This window comes from Podarcis gaigeae, assembly GCF_964106915.1.
Source record: "Podarcis gaigeae genome assembly, chromosome: 2".
NCBI lineage: Eukaryota > Metazoa > Chordata > Lepidosauria > Squamata > Lacertidae > Podarcis > Podarcis gaigeae.
Genome location: NC_139679.1, coordinates 56,252,705 through 56,275,286, shown reverse-complemented (window position 1 = coordinate 56,275,286; position 22,582 = coordinate 56,252,705). Strand labels below are relative to the sequence as shown.

The following is a 22,582-nucleotide window of genomic DNA, read 5'->3' as shown; positions in this document are numbered from 1 at the left end:
TTTGCATTGACCACGCACATGTTTTCCAACAGATCTACTTACCAATGTGCACTGGGTTCTTCTTATCTCCCCATTTGGAGTGGCACATAACTCAGACCTGTGCACAGAGGAAAAACTGCACCTGCGTTTCCCCCAGTGGTACAGGTGATGAAAGATGAAGCTAATGCAGCGTACTGAAATTCTTTGCATTTGTTATCTGTTTCAGATGCTGCTCCATGTGAGGTTTTTACTGGAATAACTGTCTGCTTTCATTTTGTAGCCAAGGTCAATTTATCTTAAGATGCTTTCTTGAATACTGGTGGGGGTGCTTTTGCAGCTAACGGCGTGTGGCTTTTGGTCCCTAACTTAGTAATACCGTCTCATTTTTTTTAAAGGGAAGGGTGGAGTCAGACTTGGAAGGAAACCTTAGCACAACTCTGAAGTTCTTGTGGGATGACAAATAAGCAGAAGAGAGCACTGTCTGTATTATCTGGGGAGTCAACAATGCACCGTGTGTCTTATTTCTGGCCTGTCTCCAGATACTAAGTTGATGACTGAATAAGAATAAAGAGAACTATTTTCCTTTATTATGCTACCCTTGCCATGCATTCAAACAGGCACCAACTTCCCAAAAATATATTTAAGTGGTTCTGCCTTATATATTTTGTTTAAAAATAACCATGAGATTTCTGATGAAAATTGAATTAGGGAAAGGGGGGCCATGCTCAATGTTATTTCCTGGCCCCTCATCCTTCATGTGTTTATTTCATTTGGCTGCGCATGTAGTAGCTCAATGCGCATAGGCTCTCTCCACTTCAGATGTGGCGTCTGAGTTTAGAGGTCCTTTGCAATGGCCTGAACCTGCTTCCAGCCTGGTCCCCAACCTGATGCTGTTGTATGTTGCCACCATCATACATTACCGCTGCCACCCATCACTCACCTGCTCCTGGACTGGATGTGTTTCCTAGGTCAGTGGTGGTATCTGCTGCCGCCACCACTTTTGAATCAGATTTTCTGGTGCTTGGCTTTGATCTATGGTGGCTGCTTGCCATTTTAGATTACCTCAAATGCAACACCCAAGCTTGACATCTGGTTGAGGATGCTTGCATTATGGGTAACCAGACAATGTGGGTTATACTGAAGCTGAAGTGAAACATAGGAGTAAAACCTAGACATGCTAAACTGCTTTCTTATTTGGATTTCTGCAGGTGACTACAGGACTGAGCAGATATTTCTCGGACAATCCCACAATAAAATCAGTTTGCTTTCCAAGCTCCTTACGTTAGAATCGGTGCTGTGTTTTGTTTTTCCCCTTGGTGTTGGTGTGGCTGATATTAGGGTGGGAGTTGTAACTGGACTTCTCTGGAAATAGGAGGCTTTCTTCCTGGTAATAGACACTTCTGGCTCAGAAAACTCTTTTGTTGGGGCTACAAAATTAAGCTGCCAAATAGCAGAGGCTGGCCTTGGTGGTGGTGGTGGGAGGCGGAGAGAGTGGCCTGGAACATATAAACTTGGCCATCAGACAAGACAAAAACAGAGCTGATAAGATGAAGCCAGCAGTTTAGGAATAATTTCACCAAGGTTGCCAGGTGTCTTGTATTCAGAAAAGGAGAGTTGCTATTTTGGACTTGCACCTTCACTGCTCTGTGTTGTGCCAGCATCCTTCTGCTGGGCTGCCATCCAAGGTTGGCTGCCTTTTTCTGACAGAGTGCCAAGTATGTCTGGGTGTCAGATATAAAAATCAACCCTCTGATAGTGAGGATTTGCTCATGGGCTGACTTCAGTGTTATTTATTTATTTATTTATTTGTGCTGCCAAAGGCAAAGCGCTCTTCCATCTCCATGTAAACAAAACATTTCCAGTGATTATCTCCACAGAGTTTCCATTCCTTAAAATAATGCCACAATATGCCAGCAATGGAACTTGTAATATAAATCTGTGGCCAAACATTTTGTTTTCCTTTAGCAACTACCTGATTTATATCCTGATAAATATACCATTGCCTTCATAGTTTAGAAAACTATTTGGCCTATAAAGATCAGATCACTTGCCGCCGCACTGGTGTAAAATGTACTTGTTTCCAGTGTATAAACTTGTTAAAGGAATTCCCACTTTGTGCTATTTAACAATGCCATCTATCTATTTATGCATACCTTGCTCATCCTAACCTGGTTGAGGATTTATTTGAAAGAAGAAAAGGGAAGAGTAGTAAAATTACTAATGGTCTCAGTTTTGGACCTATTAGATGATTGATTCCCCCCCCCCCCCAAAAAAAGTTGCCTGTTTCTCAGCTCAGTCAGTTAAACATGCTAGAAAAGCAACATTCCTATAAAAACGCTTTGGGTAGGAGCCAAGTTGGTCTTCTGTCATCATCATCACAGAGAGAAAGCACTAAATAATTCATTGTAGTATGTTACACTCTTAAAACCCTTTTTGTCTTCCAGGTTTTTTTAGATGCTGTTCTAAATGCAATTTCTATCCATCTTGCTCTATTCCTTAGAGAGATACCAGAGAACACTTTCAGGGCTAGCTGTACTGGCAGTGGAGTGGAGTGGGGAAATGCTCCCTGCAAAGTCTCCTGAAAGATTTGCATTTCTCACCTGCTATGTGAGAGACGAAACTTTGCAGACAGACCCTGTTCTTACTACCTCTCCCATCCCCTACCTGGTACCATCCAGATGTTTTAGACTACCACTCCCATGAGCTCCAGCCAGCATGGCAGCAAAGCTGTATGGGAAAACAAGATCAAGCTTTTCAGGGAAGAGCTCCACAGAGCCTCTTCAGATTTCGTGGGAAATGGCTAAAATTTCTTTTTAATAGCCTCTTGTGTTTTGGATAAATATTCAGTCATTTCCCTGGGTTTGCCCCCTAAAAAAGTGGGTTTTGCCGTCAGTGAATCCCCAGAACAGCACATGGGGGAATGAAAGGGGAGATTATTCCATCTGGCTAGCTGAAATGCTTGCTCTGACAGAAATATTGCTGTGCCCCCCTAAATATTACCCTGATGCCACCTTCAACACTGCCATTATAGCCAGTCTTAAATGTATCTTAGATAGTTTTAGCGGGGTTGAATTGACCAACAACACACACAGGAAACACCTGAGAAGGCCGGGGAGCCATGTGGACTGGACCTTCTGCCCCGCCAGCTATGCCTTCTGCTGGCCATACATTTGCTGACCATGAGAAGAGACTACCCTGTGCAGATAGTTGCTGCTTGCTCCACACAAACGGAGATCTTGGTCAGGTGGAGTAGCTGTGTGTAAGAACACTGGCATGTGTGGAGGGCCCCTTCTCAAGGTCACTGATTGTGTGGCTGGGGAAGGAGGGAATGGCTGGTAAATGCACTGGTGGCAGAAAGCTGGGGGTATCCCTGCCCACACCCACATGTAACTTTAATATGTAAAAGACATTGTGTCCTGTCCCCTCCCTGCTTGTGTCACAGTCTTCATCTCTGCCCACTTCCTTCCAGCACACATCTAATATTGGCAAAGCAGCATACCAGTGGCAAGATCCAAATGGCCCATTGCAACACATGTAGAAAGGATGTGTGTGCAGAATAGCCCTGCCCTACAGACACTTACTAATGTGTGCATTTGGGTTCCTCTACATGAGAGGGGAGCCAGATTAGACCTATCCAATTTGTGAACCCCGCTCTTCATTGGCAATGGCAGGATGTATGCATGGATGGCATCAACCAGCATGGGTCTATGATGTTTCTTACACATTCTTTCATCGTGTTCAGAGGATGGGGGGACGGCGTTGCGTGACCTCTCTTTTATTCCTTCACTTTCATAGACAGCTATCCTTTGCTTTTTTGAACAGAAGTCATAGTGTGAATGTGCCCTGTCTTCCCCGTCCGTTGCTGGTGGTGCAGCCTGTAAGCAAGGGTCCTGTAAACCCATGAAAAATAGAGGATCAATCCATTGGTTCTTAAGAACATCAGTCAGCCCCTTCAGGGTGACACATAGGCTAAAGCTGCCTGTTTTCTATTGATTGGGAAGAGGACATTCTATATATAGACCCAACCATCTTCTCTTTCAGGCACATGCAATTGTGGCAAACATCAACATAGGGTCAGCTTGCAAGTTCACAAGGCTTTTGCAGTTCATAGCCGGAAATAGAAGTATCGTCTCGCTTTCTGTTTTCTGCTTCATTAGCTTGGATACATTAATTGGAGCGGAAGTGTGTCTCTTGTATAGCAGATTGGAGCTGTTGGTAGATTTGTGAACTAAAGGACAATTGATGTTAAACTCTGGTATTTCGTAAATAATGATTGTTTCTTCCAGGAGCACTTCGTGTCTTCCTATTAGCTCTTATTTTCCACTTTCCTTTTCAATTTTGAGTCCTACTCACCACCACCACAGCTCCCTTAGAGAGTATGTAAGGGTCCTAGAAATTGGTTCACGCAAGGTAGAAAAGCTAGATGAAGTTTTGCATCACTTCATTTTATCTGAAATAAAATGAACAAAGCTAGGATTCCCTGCTTCCTCTGGAAGCATCTGTAAAACAAAGCTGAGATGTGGACCTGAATGGTGCCTCAGTGGCAGACCATTGTAGGCCCTGAACTTCCAATCACTCAATAATTCTGTTTAATTCTTTGCTAGTTTTGACAAGGTTCATATAATAGATGTTTAAATGACCAAACTATGTAAAGTTTCTAATAGTCAGGTGTGAATGATGAATAGGAGCTAACTGATTGGACGTTGTGCCTCTGCATTTTGAAGGTGGCACCCTTGAGCTAGTCAGGGGCACAGGAATTAACATGGGGAAAGAGATCTGGGAGCTTTTTGAACTGGAGCTCAGCTGGATTGTGGAGCAGCTTGTGGTGGAATGAGAGGAAGGAGGGATGGTTCAAGCAGTTGCTGTCTTTTGGAATCTGAGGCAGGACCAGCTTCTGCTATGTTCTGCTGGCATGTTTGTAAATAAAACAAATATTACAGAGACTCACTAAGTCTCCAGTGTGCTCTCTTCCAAAGAAAACTAAACTCTGTAGTGCTATTCTTGGACTTCTCACCGCTTGGGTTGGTGGAGAATGCTTAACAATATAAATGTTATGCCTTGGAAGAAAATGCTTTTGCTGACAGCAGCCTTTTCTATTTCCTACTGTGTCATTCCACCAGCTTTCCAAAGCTGAACAAGTAATTTCTTTCTGCCTTCTTTGAAAAGGAATCTGTAGTCTTTTTTTGTATTGCATTATGATTATTCAAAGCTAAATATTTTGCTAGTGTTCTGAGATTGGGCTTCAAAGGCAGGAATAGATATCTTTTGACTGAGTATATTTCTCATTTCGAAAAGGTTAGTTGACAGTAGAAAATAGTCCCATATCTAGATATTAAAAGTTAAATTTTACCACATATTCCAACTGTATATAATTTCAAACTTCATGAAATACTAAAAGCTAAAAATCTGGAAATGCAAATCTTACATTCTTTTTAACACACATGCATACACAGATATTTAAAACGTTATATTAAAAATACTTAACCTTTTTGGTTTTGCTCATATGTACAATAAAAAGAAAAATGTAACTAAAAAGAACAGAACAGTAAGAACTCTGCTCTCCCCAAGTGCAACAAATAGCTAATATTATTTTTGTGAGAACTTGTGTTAAGCTGTATGATGGATATCTGCCCACAGGCTGTGCTAGCTGGGGGGAATGGGAATTGGAGTTCTTCTGCATCCTTGGTATAAATGTTCTTGATGTGTAATAGCTGACTTGTAAAAGCACAACCTGATTTAATAAGTCGTTTGAGCAAGTTTGTAGAAGTTAGAAAATAGGACTCCAGAAAAACCATTGTCCAGACCAAGGGTCCATCTAGCTTAGTATTGCAGTGCTACTCTGACTGGCAATGATCAGTGTCAGCCCTGCCATGAGGCAGCTGCCTCAGGTGGCAAATTTAGAGGAGTGGAAAGTGTCTGGAAAAGTATGCCCTGTGGTCTGCCCTGCAACCCCTAGCTAGCTTGCTGCCCTAGCATGGCTGGCACACCAGTGAGGTGAGCAGAAAGCATCAGTGGCACATCTTGCCTCAAACTTCAAAAGGTATTGAGCCAGCCCTGGCAATGGCTATCCTAGCCCTCCCTGGAGATGCCAAGGATTGAAGTGGGGTCCTCTTGCATGTAAATAATGTACTCCCAACACTGAGCTATGACTCTTCCTGTTTGCAGGGAGGAAATTAACCTATACTACACTCATTGTCTGCAAACATTATTTCCCTAGCCTTGTCTCTTATCTCTGAGTCAATTGGGAGACTGGTTTAGGCATGCCTGTGTTTGGACAGGTCAGTTTTCTTTTGAACCTTTTAGATGGTGTGGGATGGTAAAAGCAAACAATGAGCAAATAAGAAGTACAAAAAAAAATCTAAACACTGTCCTCAAGGCATGGAGGTGCAGATTTTCCCTCTCTTAGTTTTGCCATGGGTTCAGAGGAAAACATGTGAGGGAGACAGATCTTTGGTGTGTGTGCTGTGAATTCATGTTTTCACGTCTGTAGAATTGTGAGTGTGAATGATTGTCTGTATTCGTGATGGTAGAGTTGAGGGCTGATAATCTTGTTAGGGGTTTGGATAGTCCTGGGCACATATTGAATGTATCCATACTTGTAGTTTTTTTATTCTCCACAGTAATCTGGCAGTTTTGCTTTAGACTTATTAACATCATGCTACAATTATATAGGGCAGAATACAGAGCTAGGTTCCTATAACCAATGAGAGCAATTAACCAGCAAAAATAGCTTAACCATTGGCAAAGTTAACAACTGCGGTGGCATTCTTGCTATGCAAAAGTGCATTTGTGATGGATAAATGTTGTAACTTGAAAAACACTGCTGTTCACTCTGAGAGGCAGCTGAACTTTTATGGGTCTTGTGGTTTCTTTAGTGCTCCGAGCCATAAAATGTGATTGTGGTCGAAATAGCCACATCAAACTGTTCAGATGGGAAAAGATGGCTTTCAGGGTGCTGCATGTGGTCTAGTGGCACTTGCCATGTGCTCCTAGTTTCATTAGGAATGATGCTTTCCAAGGGACCTACTTTATTCATGTTTTTTGGAAACTTGCGGCACCTGAAAATATAACTGTAACTGCACGCTTAGAATTCTTAGAACAAAAGCAATTAACCTTACATTTATTTTTCGCCAAAGGCTAGTTCCTGTGATTACTTTCTGGGCTTAGATTCTGTCTTGGGTGATTCAGTTTTTTCCTCTCATCCATATTTAGAGAGGGCTGTTGAAGTCTCTGGAGTGTCCCAACTCATGCCCATGTACTAGTTTAACACGCCACTGCAAACACTTTGAAATAGTATTTTTCCTACTGGTTTGCTGTGTCCAGCATCTTCATAGGCAACTGCTGTGGCTCAAAAAAGGAACAGTCCTTATTCACTTAATGAGCCAGATGCTAAATAATTTGTTCTAGTATCCAGTCTGTTCATTTCATTATGTAGTTATGGTAAGTAAGCCCTAAATCAGCAGCCTCTTTGAGGAGCCCCTGTTAAAGATTGTTCCCCTCATCAATGTGGAAAAAGTGCATTGTTCACAATCTCATCCTATACCATACTGCATCCACCAAACCACTTTTCACCGCTTTTCCTAATAGCTGCAAGTTTTGTTTTATGTAAACAATGTGGATTGTTTATGTTAATTCATCACCACGGTTGCCATTTAATGATGCTTTGTTGTAAAGTGGTATAAGAGACCCCCCCCCATTTTAATCTCTCTATATTTCTTGTCTAAATGGGAGATAACAATCCATGCTTCTGGTTGCAAGACTTTTCTAGGCATGCTGCATAGGCGATTTTATGATGAGTGGTATTATATTAGGGTATATCTAGGGTACAAATATTGCAAAAGTTTAAATGCTTTCTTCTTTACTTTCTAGGTCTATAACTCGAACAAAGACAGCCAAAGTGAAGGCAGTAAGTATCTTATTTTTCATCCAAGACTGTGTGTTTGAGGAAGTGGTTTGTAGAACTGCATCCCTGTCTCTTATAACCCAGTAGGTGGCTCTCCAAGTAGTAAAAGCAACAAGTCATCAGACAGATTTTGGCCATCACATATGTTGAAACTTTAAACGTTCTGATCATTTAGCAGTTTTTTAAAGCAATACGAAAACGGTAAAAGGTGACGATTATTGTGCGGCTCATAACATAGTGAAATGCTTAAATATCAAACCAAAGAGCGATATGGTTTAAGATGTTGTGAGGCACTGTGAGTACTGGATGGAGCCCAAGAGCTGCAGAGTCATTCTGGAGCTGGCTCTGTGGCAAATTCTTTGTTTCCTTTGGCAAGTTACTTAACGGCCTTTTGTCTCGGTGTACACAAACCCAGGCGCAGAAGTTTTGCAGAAGGGAAGCAAGAAGGAGAACTAAAAGAATTTCTGAATCTCAGTTCCTTGTTTTACCTTCCTTAAACGATAATTAATAGAAATTCAGTATTTTGTGCTTAAAAGGAGTTGGTCAAACCTCCAGCCAGCCCCAGGATTTTAGTCAAGCAGATGAACTGTTGGGATGAAAGACTCTTTTGTACACTGAAGTAGCGCTATTTAAATATTTTCATCCTTTGACTCCAAGTGGTTGGACAAAGCAAAGTGCCTGCAGCACTTTTGCTGGCTGTCCCGAGCCTCTTCCCACTGCTGTTCAAAATCCAGCATGTTTCTAAGCAGCCCAACCTGCTTGCAAATGTCTGCTTGGCTCAGTCTCTCTCTCTCTTTCTGCCTTCCCCCACCCTGCATTACTATGTGCATTGATGCTGCAGCAGCAAAGCTCTTGTTTATCCTACAAGTGAATTACAAAGTTGTTTTGGGTTTTGATTCCTATATATGTATGTGTTTAGCTTTGGGATATTTGATGAGTGATGGTCCTCTTTTTAAACATGAAGTTCAGGAATATTTGGAAAGACCAACAAGAGGGGGAGTCCTCTTGTCTTTTTCTTTTTTTTAAGGCAGGCAGCATCCAGTCAAAAGCCTTGTGAGATCATCTTTCCTTTTCTTCCTAAGGGATCCCGACTGGTGGTGTGTCTATTTATAAATAGAATGTTGTCCCCAGTAAATTTGAGAGGCAGCATAACTCCTTCAGCTGTTAGGTCACTCTGGCTGGCGGAACACTATACAGTAGCTCAGCTTCCCTTCTTATCTGCTATTGATAAATGGCACGTAATTTTAAATCCACACTTTCCTCCCCGTAGATTTCTTCACTCCTCCTCAGCACAAGATTTACATACCTGTCATCTCTTTAATAGAACCAGCCAGTGATACAAGATGCTGCAATTAGAGGGAATTACACCTTTGTAGGCTGTGAGATTCTGTCAACTTAGTCTTTCCGCCCCTCCTCCCTCCAAGTGATCTATTCACTGCCGCTTGTATTGACTAAGAATGCTGAATTAGATATAATAGAGGGATTTGATATGAAACATATTACCAACGGGTTCTCTTAAAAAAATAAGAAGAATGTAACAGCATTGTGATTTCTTTCGCTACGTAGAGATCTGCTGCTGTCATAAGTATATAAACACATAGATAGTGCCATGCTTGGCATTTATTTCACATAAAACACCCCCACACTCTGCAGCCAAAAAGGCTCACAGAGTAACTTAAAAAAACAAGGTGGTCCTTGTTCTCAGCCTTACAATCTAAAAGACATGCTACACAAGGAAAAGGACTGGCAAGGAAGGAGGAAAAGCAAACTCAGACACCAGGTTCTAAAGTTACAGGGTTTTTTAAATAAACCAGCTAAGATGAACAAGTCAGTTAGCCTGATGTAATGGCTGCCTCTAGGTGACAGTTTAAGGAGGCCCAAAGGTTGAGTAAATGTAATAGTCTTGCTTAATCTCTGTTATACAGTAGTATATTTTTGATAAGGCAGTTTAGTGACTAGCTTCCCCATAATGTCTGCCTAGTCACCATGTCACACAATATAAGATTTATCCTGAATCTGAAAGGACTTTTTATCTAAGGTCTGGGCTTGGAATATCCTGAGGCAGAGAAACTAAGTGTCATAACACACCTCTGAAGGCCAAGCATTGTGGAGTGTTCTCCACAACTCAAATATTTATTTAAATAATGTGTTTTTGCCCTTGCTGAGAAGAGGATGGACTTCTCAGGAAATGCAAAATTTGTTTTAATTAAGATGGGGTATTCTTGCCAGTTGGCCCCCATTCATTCATAAGAGATGGATTTATGATGAAATAATAGGTGTTGTCTGCATCAGACAAGAAACTGATTCCAAAATTAATTAGGGCATTTGCAAACTGTTGCTTGCACTGGCTTGCTCCATAAGGGCATTCCCTGATTTAGCACAATGATGCTGTCATTGCTCAGAGCAAAGTCAAAGAACAAACACAGTTCTGGAGCACGTGCAAGCTTCCAGTTGTCCTGAGCTACTTGCTAGGAACATGGGTCCCAAAATGCTCAGTTTTTTTGCCAAGTAGCATTCTTGTATGAGGAAGCCATCCTTACCATCTGATGCTTAGCTAATGTATTTTTTACTCTGTATTCCTGCACCAACAGTGCAAACATATAGAATGGACCACAGTTGCCTGTGTTAAGTTCTGAAGCCCCAGTGTGATTGGAATGTTCAGAAGCTGCAGCAGAACTGGTTTTTAAATTTGATGCGTGCCTGTATTGCTGCATCCACATTCACACACAGGCAATGTATTCTTGTCATCATGGAGGGAATAAAGCATTGGTTATATTTCCTGTGGGCTCAGATATTTTTCTGTGCAGTAGAAAAGTTCAAGGCTTTTACATTGTGTCAGTGATAGACAGATTCAAACAATAACTTGTTGTCTCATAATGCTTGCATAACATTTTTAGTGGTCGTTCTCTTTCAAATTCTCCAAAGATTATTAAGCTTCTAAAGGGGCAAAAACTGGACACATGATTCTGCAGAGGAACCACTTTTGATTCCACAACTTTGGTTTACTTAATCATACATTTTGATGCAATGGCATCATCCTATGCTGTTTAGTGCCTCGGTTTCTCAGTTGCAAAACCATTAAATGACCAATTAAGTTACTTTTTTAGAAGCTCCTGGCAAAAAAATGCAAACTGGATACGACTGTTCCAATTAGGGTTTTTGACACAGAGAAGCTATAGTCCTAAGTGCATAAATATCATAAGTAATGAAAACAGAGGTACTTGTGAAATGTTTATTAATATAGTTTGATGAAAAATAGATTAGCTAAGCATCAGAGCTCTTGCTAGTATTAATTTGTACATTGCCACAGTTAACGTCTCCTAATTTTTTGTCTGTTTAAACATTGTCAGGCTTGCTCACCCACTTCCTGTCAGTACAATGTTACCTCGACTCATTTATTGAGGTGATTTATCTATCTTTTTCCAAAGTGCTGTAAAGTATTTATGCAACATCACAACAGTCTTATCTCTGAACATATTATGTGCTAAAATAAACCTAGATGACTTAAACTCTATTAAAATAAAAACTGGATGCTGGGCCCTTATATATGTTATGCAAATGTTTAAAATGTATGGTGTTCTTTTAACTTTATAAATCTCCTTATCATAGCCATAGAAAGGGGTCAAGGAATTCCAAAGGGTATATTGGAGCCTTGGAAATCTTGTCCAGCTACCTTCTTTCTCCTCTCTTCTCTCACCCCATTCTCACTAGTCTTTCATCATCTATTAACTGTCAAGTTACTTGTGTTCAGGGATGGTGCAAGATGTGCAGCTGCCTGAAGCAGAACTATTGCTGCTCCATTCACTGCTCTCAAACACTGGCATTCTCACTCCCCTTTTATTGTTGCTTTTGCTGTTGCCTTAGTAGCAATTGAACGCTGAGGCTCTCCAAGGCTGTCACAGCAGTGCTTTGCTCTGACAAAAGGTCCTAGTGAATGTAGGGTTCTTCCAGAGTGAGATATTCAGGGTGAGGTGGCAGCAAGTACTCATTAGACTGTTTATTACTATTAAAATGTAAGCTCTATTTGCTATGGCAGAGCAGCAGTGGTGCGAGTAATCTACAGAGCCACCTCACCTGAGATGCCTCTTAGCAAATCCTGGGTGATCCACTGCTACTAGAGAGCCTAGTAGGAGTGCCACTGACTACTTTACCGCAACAGTAAGGAGTAACAGCACTCCTAGAATAATAAATGGCATCAAGCAGGCAGGCCTAGAGAAGATATTCAAATCTGCTGCCTGACACAGAGGTCTTGGTGTGGCTAACAGGCGGACTGGTCCTGCTTGTGAATGCATAAGAGTGAAAGGAGTTCCTATTCTTCATTGGCTTATACTAGGGATCCTTCTGGACTGGAACAACAACCAGCCAGATGCCTCTAGAAGCTCATTAACATGGCATGCCAGTGATTTCAGTCAAAGTTACTCATTTCTCCTCAGCATCCCCATGCAGAGTGCTATACTACCTATGATGATGAGACTTTGTCTTAGTTGACAAGGACTGTACCTCTCCCACATAATATAATTGGACCCTAAGGGGGAAGGCATACATGGCTGAAGAGGTTTTATCACGTCCTCAGGATGCAGCAAATGTATTGTCATATCACTTCCCTAATATTTAGGGCTGTCCCTCAGTGATAGTGCACACACTTTTCATGTGGAAGGTTTCTTGTTCAATCACCTTCATCACCAGGTATGACTGGAGACACCATCTACTTGAAATTCATTTTGGAGAGATGTTGCCAGTCAGTGTTGACAATACTGAGTTAGATGGACCACCGGTGCTCTAGGATTAGGTAATTACCTTTTAAGAAAAAGACCAGCTAGGCTTTGAAAGACCTCAGCATGCTGCTGAGACAACACCTCTTCTTCTTTAGTAAAGCCATCCAGCACCTGCCACAGTGATCTGTCCGCGGTCCTAACAGACCATGCTTTGCCTTGCCTGTTATGATATGAGCAGCCTTTGTTTACCAGTAATTTGGCACATAATATTAAATGTGCTTACCTTCGGAAAGACATACCATTGTGATCTCCCTTGTTAGTCACTGGCTGCTAATTCTGGATTTGTTCATTTTTATTCCCCCACCCCAAGCTTCTGTAGGCTTCCGTCACCCTGGAAAAATCTGTCTCCAGGCCCTCCTTTCATCTGCAAGGGATTCCACCGTGGCGGGGTTGATGCTGTCAGCCTTCTTGTCTTGTTTGCAGAAATCCTTGTAACACAAGAGTTGGTCTGCCAATGGGACTGGTGCCTGAAGCCATACAATAAAATTCAACATAAAAGGAACAACAAAAATACACTTTAAAATCCCCTAAATAATTTAAACAGTGATTTATTTGGGAGGGTGGAGAGAGACAGAGAACAACCAATTCTCGTTGTAGTAATAATGAAAAGAAAAAACTTCCTAAACAACATATATTAATTATATAAATGAAAGTAGTACAGAAGATTGTCTGTTGTCTTTCTACCTTGTATTCCAACTGTTCATAAAGACCAGCTACAGTTTTAAAAGTGGTTTGTTTATCAGCTGTGGGAGTTTTTGTTTTGAAGATGACAGAGAGAGAGCTCCAGCTGTGTATCTGGTGTCCTTACAGGGAAGTAAATAGCCTCAATATGTTTACTCAGCATGGGATACATGGGAATTTCTTGAAGGAGCCAGTCTAGTTTGTAGAACCATCCATAATCACTGGCCTGGTTAGCATGACATGTTAATGTTTAACTATGATTTAATGCAAACTTTCCCACCCAGATCCCCTTTTCGCTTCTCTCCTGAATACAATGTCTGCTTGTGTTTTCCATGTCCTACTACATGTTTTACTTATTATGAAGCATGGTTACTGGGCTCCATGAGAATCATTTATGTCTTTTTTGAGTCTTTTTTAAGTATCTGGTTACTTAATACCAATGTCAACGATGGGCCTGAAAGTATCGGACCCTGGGAAACAAATTTCCTGAAGTGCAAATTCTACTTGATATTTTGTCACACAGTTATTCAGCATAGCATAATGTTTTAGGTGGTATGAGATGATATGAAAGTTCTATAAGTGGTATTTGATGTTCATGTGTGCTAGTGATTACCTAATATTGCTGTCTTTAAGTGATCAACATGCATATTGGAAACAGCCCCATAATCTTACAGGTGTTGAGAAGGAACTTTTTGGTTGCAAGCACAACAGAAACATTTGACTGAGCCTTTACCTTTTCCAGATTTTAAAAGAACATGTTCTATGATTCTATGATTCTATGTTGATGGAATGTTAGGATCCACTTTAAACCTGACTTTATATTTTATTGAGAATTTTATTGGTATTTTATTTCCATTTTATGACCTTGTATATTCTTAGTTGTTTTCTCTCATTTCAGCTGCCCAGTTGGATATTATGGGCTTCAGTATTGTCAAGAAATGCATTCATGCTGTTGAAACAAGAGGTAATGGGGACCACCAGATATTCTTCTTTATAGTTTGAAGTCCTGTTCCCAAACAGGACTAGCACTTGTATAAAGAAGTCGCCTTTCTTAGATTTCTCTCCATCCTTAGCTTAGATTTTTGTTTCTAGCACTTGTATAAAGAAGTCGCCTTTCTTATATTTCTCTCCATCCTTAGCTTGCTCAGTTTTGACAGTTGCCTATTTTACATACACATTTTCATGATTGTTTGTATCTTGCTAGGATCCAGAACCTACTTATATACATGCATCTTTGTTAAGTTTTCTGATCTGCTGCTACCAGAGTTGTATACCACATTCATATTTGATACCGAGGTAGTAACGCAGGTATCTGATGTGTTTAACAAAAATTGTCTTAACAGCATTGGTCTTGATTAAATGTTAAATAGGAAATGCCTATTCTTTGAATCTTTATTATTCAGCTATGTAACCAAACTTGTGACTATTAAATAAGTTGAGATGCCCCTTATACGATTGTGGGTGCATGAGATCACGCCTCACCCCCATTAGATTTTAACTTGATGGGACGTGTCCCATTCTTCACATTCTCCTGCTGCTGACTGATATGAGAGACTAAATTCTTCTTGAAACACTCTGCTGGAATGCAGAACTTCTACCCTGTGTAGAAAACCTATACATTAAAGGGGTGGAGAACTCTATGAACTATTGCTCTCCCCCAATAAGCAGTCTTGAAAGTGATTGTGGAGCTGTGAGGCCAATTTAATTCATGTTACTATTGGAGATACATTATTTTTAAATAAACATTAAATTTATTTTTACCATTTTATTTAAATAAAATATGTTCTCCCTCTTAGGAATCCATGAGCAAGGTCTCTATAGAGTGGTTGGTGTCAACTCCAGAGTTCAAAAGCTATTGAGTATTTTAATGGGTAAGTACATTTTGAAGAAAGCAGTTTGCTATTTTTCTTTGACACCAAGTGTGATGGTAGATGCTTTTAATGAGGAACTGAGACCATCTGCTGTGAAAAGAAATGGTGTGTGTTTTTTTTAGTATCGTGTCAAATCCTCACTGGAGTAGAATTTTCAGTCATAGAAATCATGTAAATCTTTAACTTGTAAATGAATCATTACAGTTTCTGCTTAAGTTTACATATCTCTCTGTCTCCCCAAATCAAACCTTTGGATTCCTTTTAGTATTTATTCCTGAATGAGAACTATGCATGTTCTCAGGCTTCTGGATTTAGTATTTCCTTTTCCATGTTTCCTTCCTCATCTTGCGCTTAACTGTGTTTGTGTTGTGTATTGCTGTATTGTGTTGTTTGTATTGAAACCGCCCTCTTTCTATTTCAAGCCTTACAAAAATCTAGCAAAATTCTTACATTTATATCCTGCCTTTCTTCTACCCTGGGACCCAAAGCAGCATAAATGTGGTTTCCAGGTGGTCACCCATCCAAGTACTGATTCGGACCTGCCTAGGTTCGGCCATATAAGGTTAATATGTTTGCCCTAGCAGCCCAGCACATTAGACAAAATTTTATCATCCAAAATGTGTGCTGAGAATCACCTATGATAAAATGTATCTCTCAACTGGATTATGCCTGTATATTTGTTATGACCAATGGCTCTTTAAAACTGAAGGCTTACTGACTGTTTTAGGTAATGTTGATTGTGGAAGTCCAGAGAAGAAAAGCTTTGCAAAGGAGGTATTGAGAAGGAATGATGGAGATAAGGAGTCTGAGATATATAGCAAAGCATCAAGGATGGAGGTAGAGTAGGCTGACAACAGATAACCTTAACTGAGAAGAAGGCAAGAGGAGGAAATAAAGGAAGATGTAGGTGGAGATACAGTCAGTAGAGAAGCTTTAAAAGTGAGAAATAGAAGAAGTACTGGCCTGTCACTTCACAATAACGTGACACAAAATAATTGTTCTTCCTTTTACACTGGGGAAAAATCAGAGGTTGCAAGGTTCAGAACTTCAGTTGATGGACAGTGTCAACATCCTATACAGATGTTTAGGAAATTATACTGATTGCTTTAGCAGAGGCTCATGAATCTGCTGATGAGTGGGAAATGTGAAAATAGAAAATAGAAGGTTTCAGTGGCCTTGCAAGAGTCTGAGATGATGGACAATGGTTTTTAGCATTGGGTACATTTAGAGTAGGTGTCAGCAACCTTTTTCAACCATGGGCCGGTCCACCGTCCCTCAGACCATGTGGTGGGCCGGACTATGTTTTTTTTTGGGGGGGGGGGAATGAACGAATTCCTGTGCCCCACAAATAACCCAGAGATGCATTTTAAATAAAAGCACACATTCTACTCATGTGAAAACACCAGGCAGGCCCCACAAATAACCCAGAGATGCATTTTAAATAAAAGGACACATTCTACTCATGTAAAAACATGCTGATTCCCGGACCGTCTGCGGCTGGATTGAGAAGGCGATTGGGCTGCATCTGGCCCATGGGCTTTAGGTTGCCTACCCCTGATTTAGAGTGAAGAAAAAGGACCCTGGAGATGTTGAAGAGCCAGAAGTGGCAGAAATGGGTCATTACATGGATGTGGGAAGATATTGTCACATGAGTAACATGAACAAAAGAGACCCTAGGGAATTGCTACCACTCAGAGTTGATCAGGAGTGGCTAGAAGGTAAATTGATAGATCTCTGGATGACTTGTAGTAAATTGCCAATTGGCTATAATGCCAAAACTGCCATTTTGCATCTGACCCCTTCTCCTGCTACACCACCACCAATATTTTGCACCTGGTTCTAACCAGTAGAGTTGGACCTCTGGTAAAAAAAACCCCACAACCCAACAAAGTAGATCCCACAAGGCTGAGGTTTGCCTTTCTCTGGAGTAGATAACACTGGACTAGACAGGCCCAGTGATCTGACATGCAATAAAGCAGCTACCTGTGTTCAGTATTGCATTTCAGTGTACTTGTGCTATAATTACTATGGGGTCTGGAAGGTGGCTACCCAATTGTCTATGTGTTCCATTCAGTGAACAAAGTTTTGCATAAGCAGCATCTTCAGAATGGAGACCCTTCACTTCTCACCTTCTCTTCAAGTTTCCCCACTGTTCACGTCAGAATCTGGGAGCAAATGAGACAGATTTTTATTCACAACTTCAGGCCTATATTTAGAAACAGATGTGGTTAGCGTGACAGGTTCACATATAATTTAAATGGCAGCTGGATCAGGTTTCAGCAAACTACGGCTAATATTGAAAGTGACAGTGCCATAAGAGTTTATGGAGTGACGTTTCTGTATTAAACAGGAAGCACTATACAGTTGATGTGGCTTGAACCTGGAGCCCTCTGTGGATAGTGTTGCATGAGCAGCAGCTGTGAGAGGGCTTGCTGCAGATATCCTGTGCAATTTTGAAAGCTGGTGTCAGCTTCCCTGCTGCAAAACGCAGAATTATTATTCCCTGTGAGACTTTCCTTGTGCAGTGTCTAGTCTGTAAAATTTTACTAGGAACTAAACAAAAGCAATGCTTTCTACAACCATCTTCACCAGGTGTATGCTTGAAGGACAGTTGTTTAGTATGTGGAGTGAGTCATAGTCCTGCTCATTCTCGTAAGAACCTGTTCCTTCAGTTGTGTTGCCATGGAATGAGGACTGTCAATGTGCCGCAGAACAGAACGCAGTCTTATAAAGGAAGCCTCCCATGGACTTTCAGTAGCTTAGAAGTTTTAAGCTGAAATCCTGTTCACACTTACATGGGAGTAAATCCCACTGAACTCAGTGACTTTTGAGTTGACATGTAAAATTGCATTACCAGCCACATAATGAATTAAATTAGAAAGTCCAGCTCTTCAACTATTTAGATAACTGTGACTTGCTTAGGAATAAAGGCAATGAATGTGTCCCCTTTTTTTAAACCAAGTGTTAGTTTTACTCTGGACAAAGACAACTCTTGTTTTTAGCTTAGCGCACGCGGAAGACATTTTATTGTGTTCTGTGGTCAGCTTTAAGCAGTCTCCACCTCCATCATGGTTAAGCCAACATTCTAAATCAGAATCCATAAACCACTAGTGAGCCAAGAAACCACAACATTAGGATTGGCTGGTACCTTCTGAGAAGCGTAATAGGTGGCTTAGAAAATGTGTTTTGTATAGGTTCAGTTTTTTGTTTAGGAGAAGCAAGGTTGAATGCAGAGAGTTAAGAGTAAGAATGAAGGGCAGTAGCATGAGCAGGGAAGCAGGCACACCAGGCTTTCTCAGAATATAGTTTTCTCTATGCTTTTCACTTTCTCTGTAGAGTTGTATGAAGTGGTAGGGAACCAGGGGACTCGTCATGCAATATATTTTGGGCAGTTAAAAATATAGCATGAATGCTGCAGATCTGTAAAAGCATGATCTCCTTATGAGTAACAGGGAGTTATGGCCATTTCCAGAGCCTATCTGACTGCACAAATTAAGGTTGTTGCTATATGGTGTATATAGCAGCTTGTTAGAAGTGTTTGTGAAGCCAGACCTGTTTTTGTTCTGTTGCTTTTAAGGGCCACTTCTGGTGGTTCTCCTGCTTAGTGAAGTGACTGCCTTCAAATTCATAGGTTTCCTCTCTGACATGGCAAATGGTGGACATGAGCAGTCAAGGTGCTCATCAAGGATGGTGTGGAACAAAAACCTGGCAGCAGCACTGCCATATAGCCTGGTGCCAGACAGTGAACAGCCTTTAAACTGCTCTGGTCTGTGGTCCAGAGCCCACAACTTACAGTGGTACCTTGGGTTAAGTACTTAATTCATTCCGGAGGTCCATTCTTAACCTGAAACTGTTCTTAACCTGAAGCACCAAATTAGCTAATGGGGCCTCCTGCTGCCGCCGCGCGATTTCTATTCTCATCCTGAAGCAAAGTTCTTAACCCGAGGTACTATTTCTGGGTTAGCAGAGTCTGTAACCTGAAACGTTTGTAAGGTACCACTGAGGTACCACTGTATATGCATTCTCCTTTTACGTGGTCAGTGTTTGGAGGAGGAAATGAAGCAAGTACCCAAGGGATCATAGTGATTTCTGCTGCTATGCTCTGTTTCCTGAACTAGCAGTGTTTCTTTTCAGTCCCCAAACCCTCTCTTGTAGCACATTTTTTGAAAAATTTTATAATATGATCCTTGTTAATGGTGACCAAAGAGACATGTCCATTAAGGGAAGAGCAATCTCTGTAAAGAGGCATGCTCATATATAAGGGAGAGGAGAGGAGTGAAGTGGGGGGGGGGGGAGGGAGAGAAAAAGATATTCTGAAATATGTACTATGAGGAGGAAAGGCAAGTGGATGACTGAAAATGAACTTTAAATCAAGCTGCTCACAATGATACAACCACTGAAAGCCTGTATGTAATTGGAAATCCACTTCTCTGCATGGACACAGAGAGAGAGAGAAAAGGGGGGGGGGCATTAAAGCCTTTTGTTTCTGTCTTTCGCACATGTATTCCAGTATGACTAAAAAGTGCTTTAAATTACCCATGTGAAATTGATCAAAGGGACAATAAGGAAATCTGAGAATATTGGTTAATGCATGTGAATGTGCACCATTGATCTCCATCATTGCTTCTTATTCAGGTTAACCTCAAAGGGAAACTCAAGCTATTCCATGCTGCAGCTATGCAGACATTTGTAAGCTATGGATTCCCTCTGGCTGTGTTTGTGCCAGTTAGACCAAGCAGCATTTCTGTTTCTCTCCTGCCTGAAGTGCTGGAAGGTGGCCATTCACCACAGTACAGCTAGGAGGGGATCATCAGGGAAAATATGCATGCTCATTTGAAAGACTTAGGTCTCTGTGATTTAGTCAAAGGTTTGGTTCTGCAGTAGTTTGTCCACTCTTTCCTAACTACTTTAATGGAACCTCTGAATGCCTGTTCTTTCATGGTGACTTTTTCAAGAACATTTGTACTTGGTCCTCATAAGCGCTTAAAAATAAAACTGGGTTGTGGGGGGGGTGGCAGTCTGTTGACTGGCTCTTGGTGCTGCCCCACAAGAGATATGGCCTTTAGTTTTGGAAACTTGGTGGAGGGAATCCAATTACTGTTTACTTAACTCAGATGAGTTCCAAGCCCATCTGAGGCTGGAAAAATGACTCCTGTCTCCCAGCATCATTTTTTGTGGATGCAGCCTCAAAATGCATGCTCCTGTGCAAATGGATGCAGATAATACTCTAATTTCTTTTGCATAGGGGCTGCTTCTTAGGCTACACTCTGAAAACCATAGCTGGGGAGCAAAAACCCACCTCCTGTAGAGGACCCTTGGGGTAAAAGGAATACCCTGGGATGGAGTGGATTTTATTGCCCTCCAGCTGTAGTTTTTCCAGTCACAGTCTTTCAAAATAGGTAAGCCAGGAAGTCTTCTCCAGGTTGATTTTAATTCCAGATGGAGTAATATGCAAGGGCTATTAAATTTCTTTTCGCCTTTGAGACCAACATAATCAAGCCTTTGAAGTTCATTTGTGTGCCTGAGCTTACAGAATTTTGGCAACAATGGTGCTTTAACAGTAATGGGTACTTATGGCAATGAAGTCTATGCCTTCGATTGGCTGAGCTGCTGTGGCAGTGTGGAAAGTACTGTGCCAGAGTCATATAGATAGTCCCTGTGCCCAGACTTAGCATCTAAATCAGGCAAGAGAGGTGAGAATTTTTATTTAAGAAAATCAGATAAATAGAAAATAGAGGTTCAGGCATGAGTCCAAAGGAGAAGAACCAAGGGGAAGTGCATGTGCAAGAGAAACTGAACAGCATTTCAAAAAGAAAATAAAAAATAGAATCAATGCACATTTGCAAGGCGGAGAAGAGAAGGGAATTCAATCTGTAGCTTTATAACTGCATGGGGAGTTTATCATATGTCTTTCCTACCCAAGCCAATAATCTAACTACTCCCTAAAGATGGTGTATGTGTGGTTACAACTATAACACACAGATAACTTAATTGAGAGCCACAGCATGGTGCTAAACATTGGCTTGTGAGGCTTATTCAACACCTGAGCTGAGCTAATATGTGGACGCAACTGACTAGCCCACACATATGTTTGGAACACAACATAGATTTGCACCTTCCCTCTCCCCTGCCCCCCAGCAAAACATTGGGGCCAAAAGAGAAGATCGGCAGACTTCAGTGTGCTTTCATTGAGAGTAAGGACTATTGCTCTGTGGTAGAGCACATGCTTTGCATGTAAAAGGTACCAGGTTCCATCCCTAGTAACTCCAATTGAGAGTTAACAGGTGATGCAAAAGACCTTCTCTGCCTTTGTCCCTGGAGAGCCACTGCCATCAGAGTAGAACATACTGGGCACAATGGACAAATTGCTGATTTAAGACAGCTTTGTGTTACATGTATTACGGAAAAGGGCAAGGCAGAAAGGGATAGCAACCCACCCAGGAGGTGTTTGGGTTCAGAACGTAGAGTGATTGGAGGCGAGGGTGAGTGTAGAAAAAGGGTAGAGATAAAATAATGCAACTGCTGTGGATTCTAGTATGTAGTTTCAAGGCTCAGGATCTTTTGTAATTCCTTATCTAATAAATAAACTGATACTGAATCAGAAACTTGCATTCCCATTTTTATATTACATTGCACAAAGTGTGAAATGAATTTCTTGGACCAAGTATATTTCTTGTTGGTTTGAAATCCTTGGTTTTAAAACAGGATTCTGTGATTTTTGTGTGTGTGCCATTAAACGCCACGTAAATAATGCTAGTTTTGGCCTTAATATTTGTTTACCCAGTCAAAGCACTGATTTGTTCCTTAATCAATATATTTGTATGATGGCATGAGTGTGTTGGCAATGAAAGCCAGCATGGGTAAGGAAATTCTTACTAAGTTTCTATCCACCCAATGACTTCAGGTTTTATTTGTTTTCCGAAATGCTTGAGAATGAGAATAGCCAAGTGCTGAGCCTGTTGGGAAGATCTGTTCTGAGGTGTGGTGACTGGCAGGCTGTGCTGAAAACGAGATTGTTTAGGAGATTCCCTGAGACTGGGAGCGAGAAGAAGAAATCTATTTTAAATGGATAGGTTTAAACACACACAAATAGTTGTGTTTTCCAGCAGCTTTGAGTAATTTCTCTTTCTCTCCCTCTACGTGTATATGGCTGTTTTGTGAATCTGAAAAGCTGACTTACAGGCAAAATGGCAAGTCTCTAAGAGAGCTTCCCCTGTTTTGGCTCCTCTAGTTCACAACACTTCCTTGAAGGTGTTTGGAGCTTATGAAATTAGATTTCTCTGAAATTTTGGCACTTTTAACTGAGATTTGGCATTGCCCCCAAACTTTTCCACATTCGTGGTTGGAAGAGCTAACCTGATTTTGGAGTGGAG

The 22,582-nt window shown here is 41.1% G+C and overlaps 1 protein-coding gene across 12 annotated transcripts in view; it reads left to right on the top strand.

Moving 5' to 3' along the window:
• The window catches only part of ARHGAP26 (Rho GTPase activating protein 26), a 199,368-nt gene that overhangs the window by 92,056 nt on the left and 84,730 nt on the right, over nucleotides 1-22,582 (top strand). For all 12 annotated transcript variants that reach the window (XM_083728263.1, XM_083728262.1, XM_083728256.1 and 9 more), the window contains 3 exons: nucleotides 7,849-7,885; nucleotides 14,237-14,302; nucleotides 15,135-15,209. In XM_083728263.1, coding sequence (XP_083584389.1) covers nucleotides 7,849-7,885; nucleotides 14,237-14,302; nucleotides 15,135-15,209 — 178 coding nt within the window. The remainder of the gene's footprint in view (nucleotides 1-7,848; nucleotides 7,886-14,236; nucleotides 14,303-15,134; nucleotides 15,210-22,582) is intronic.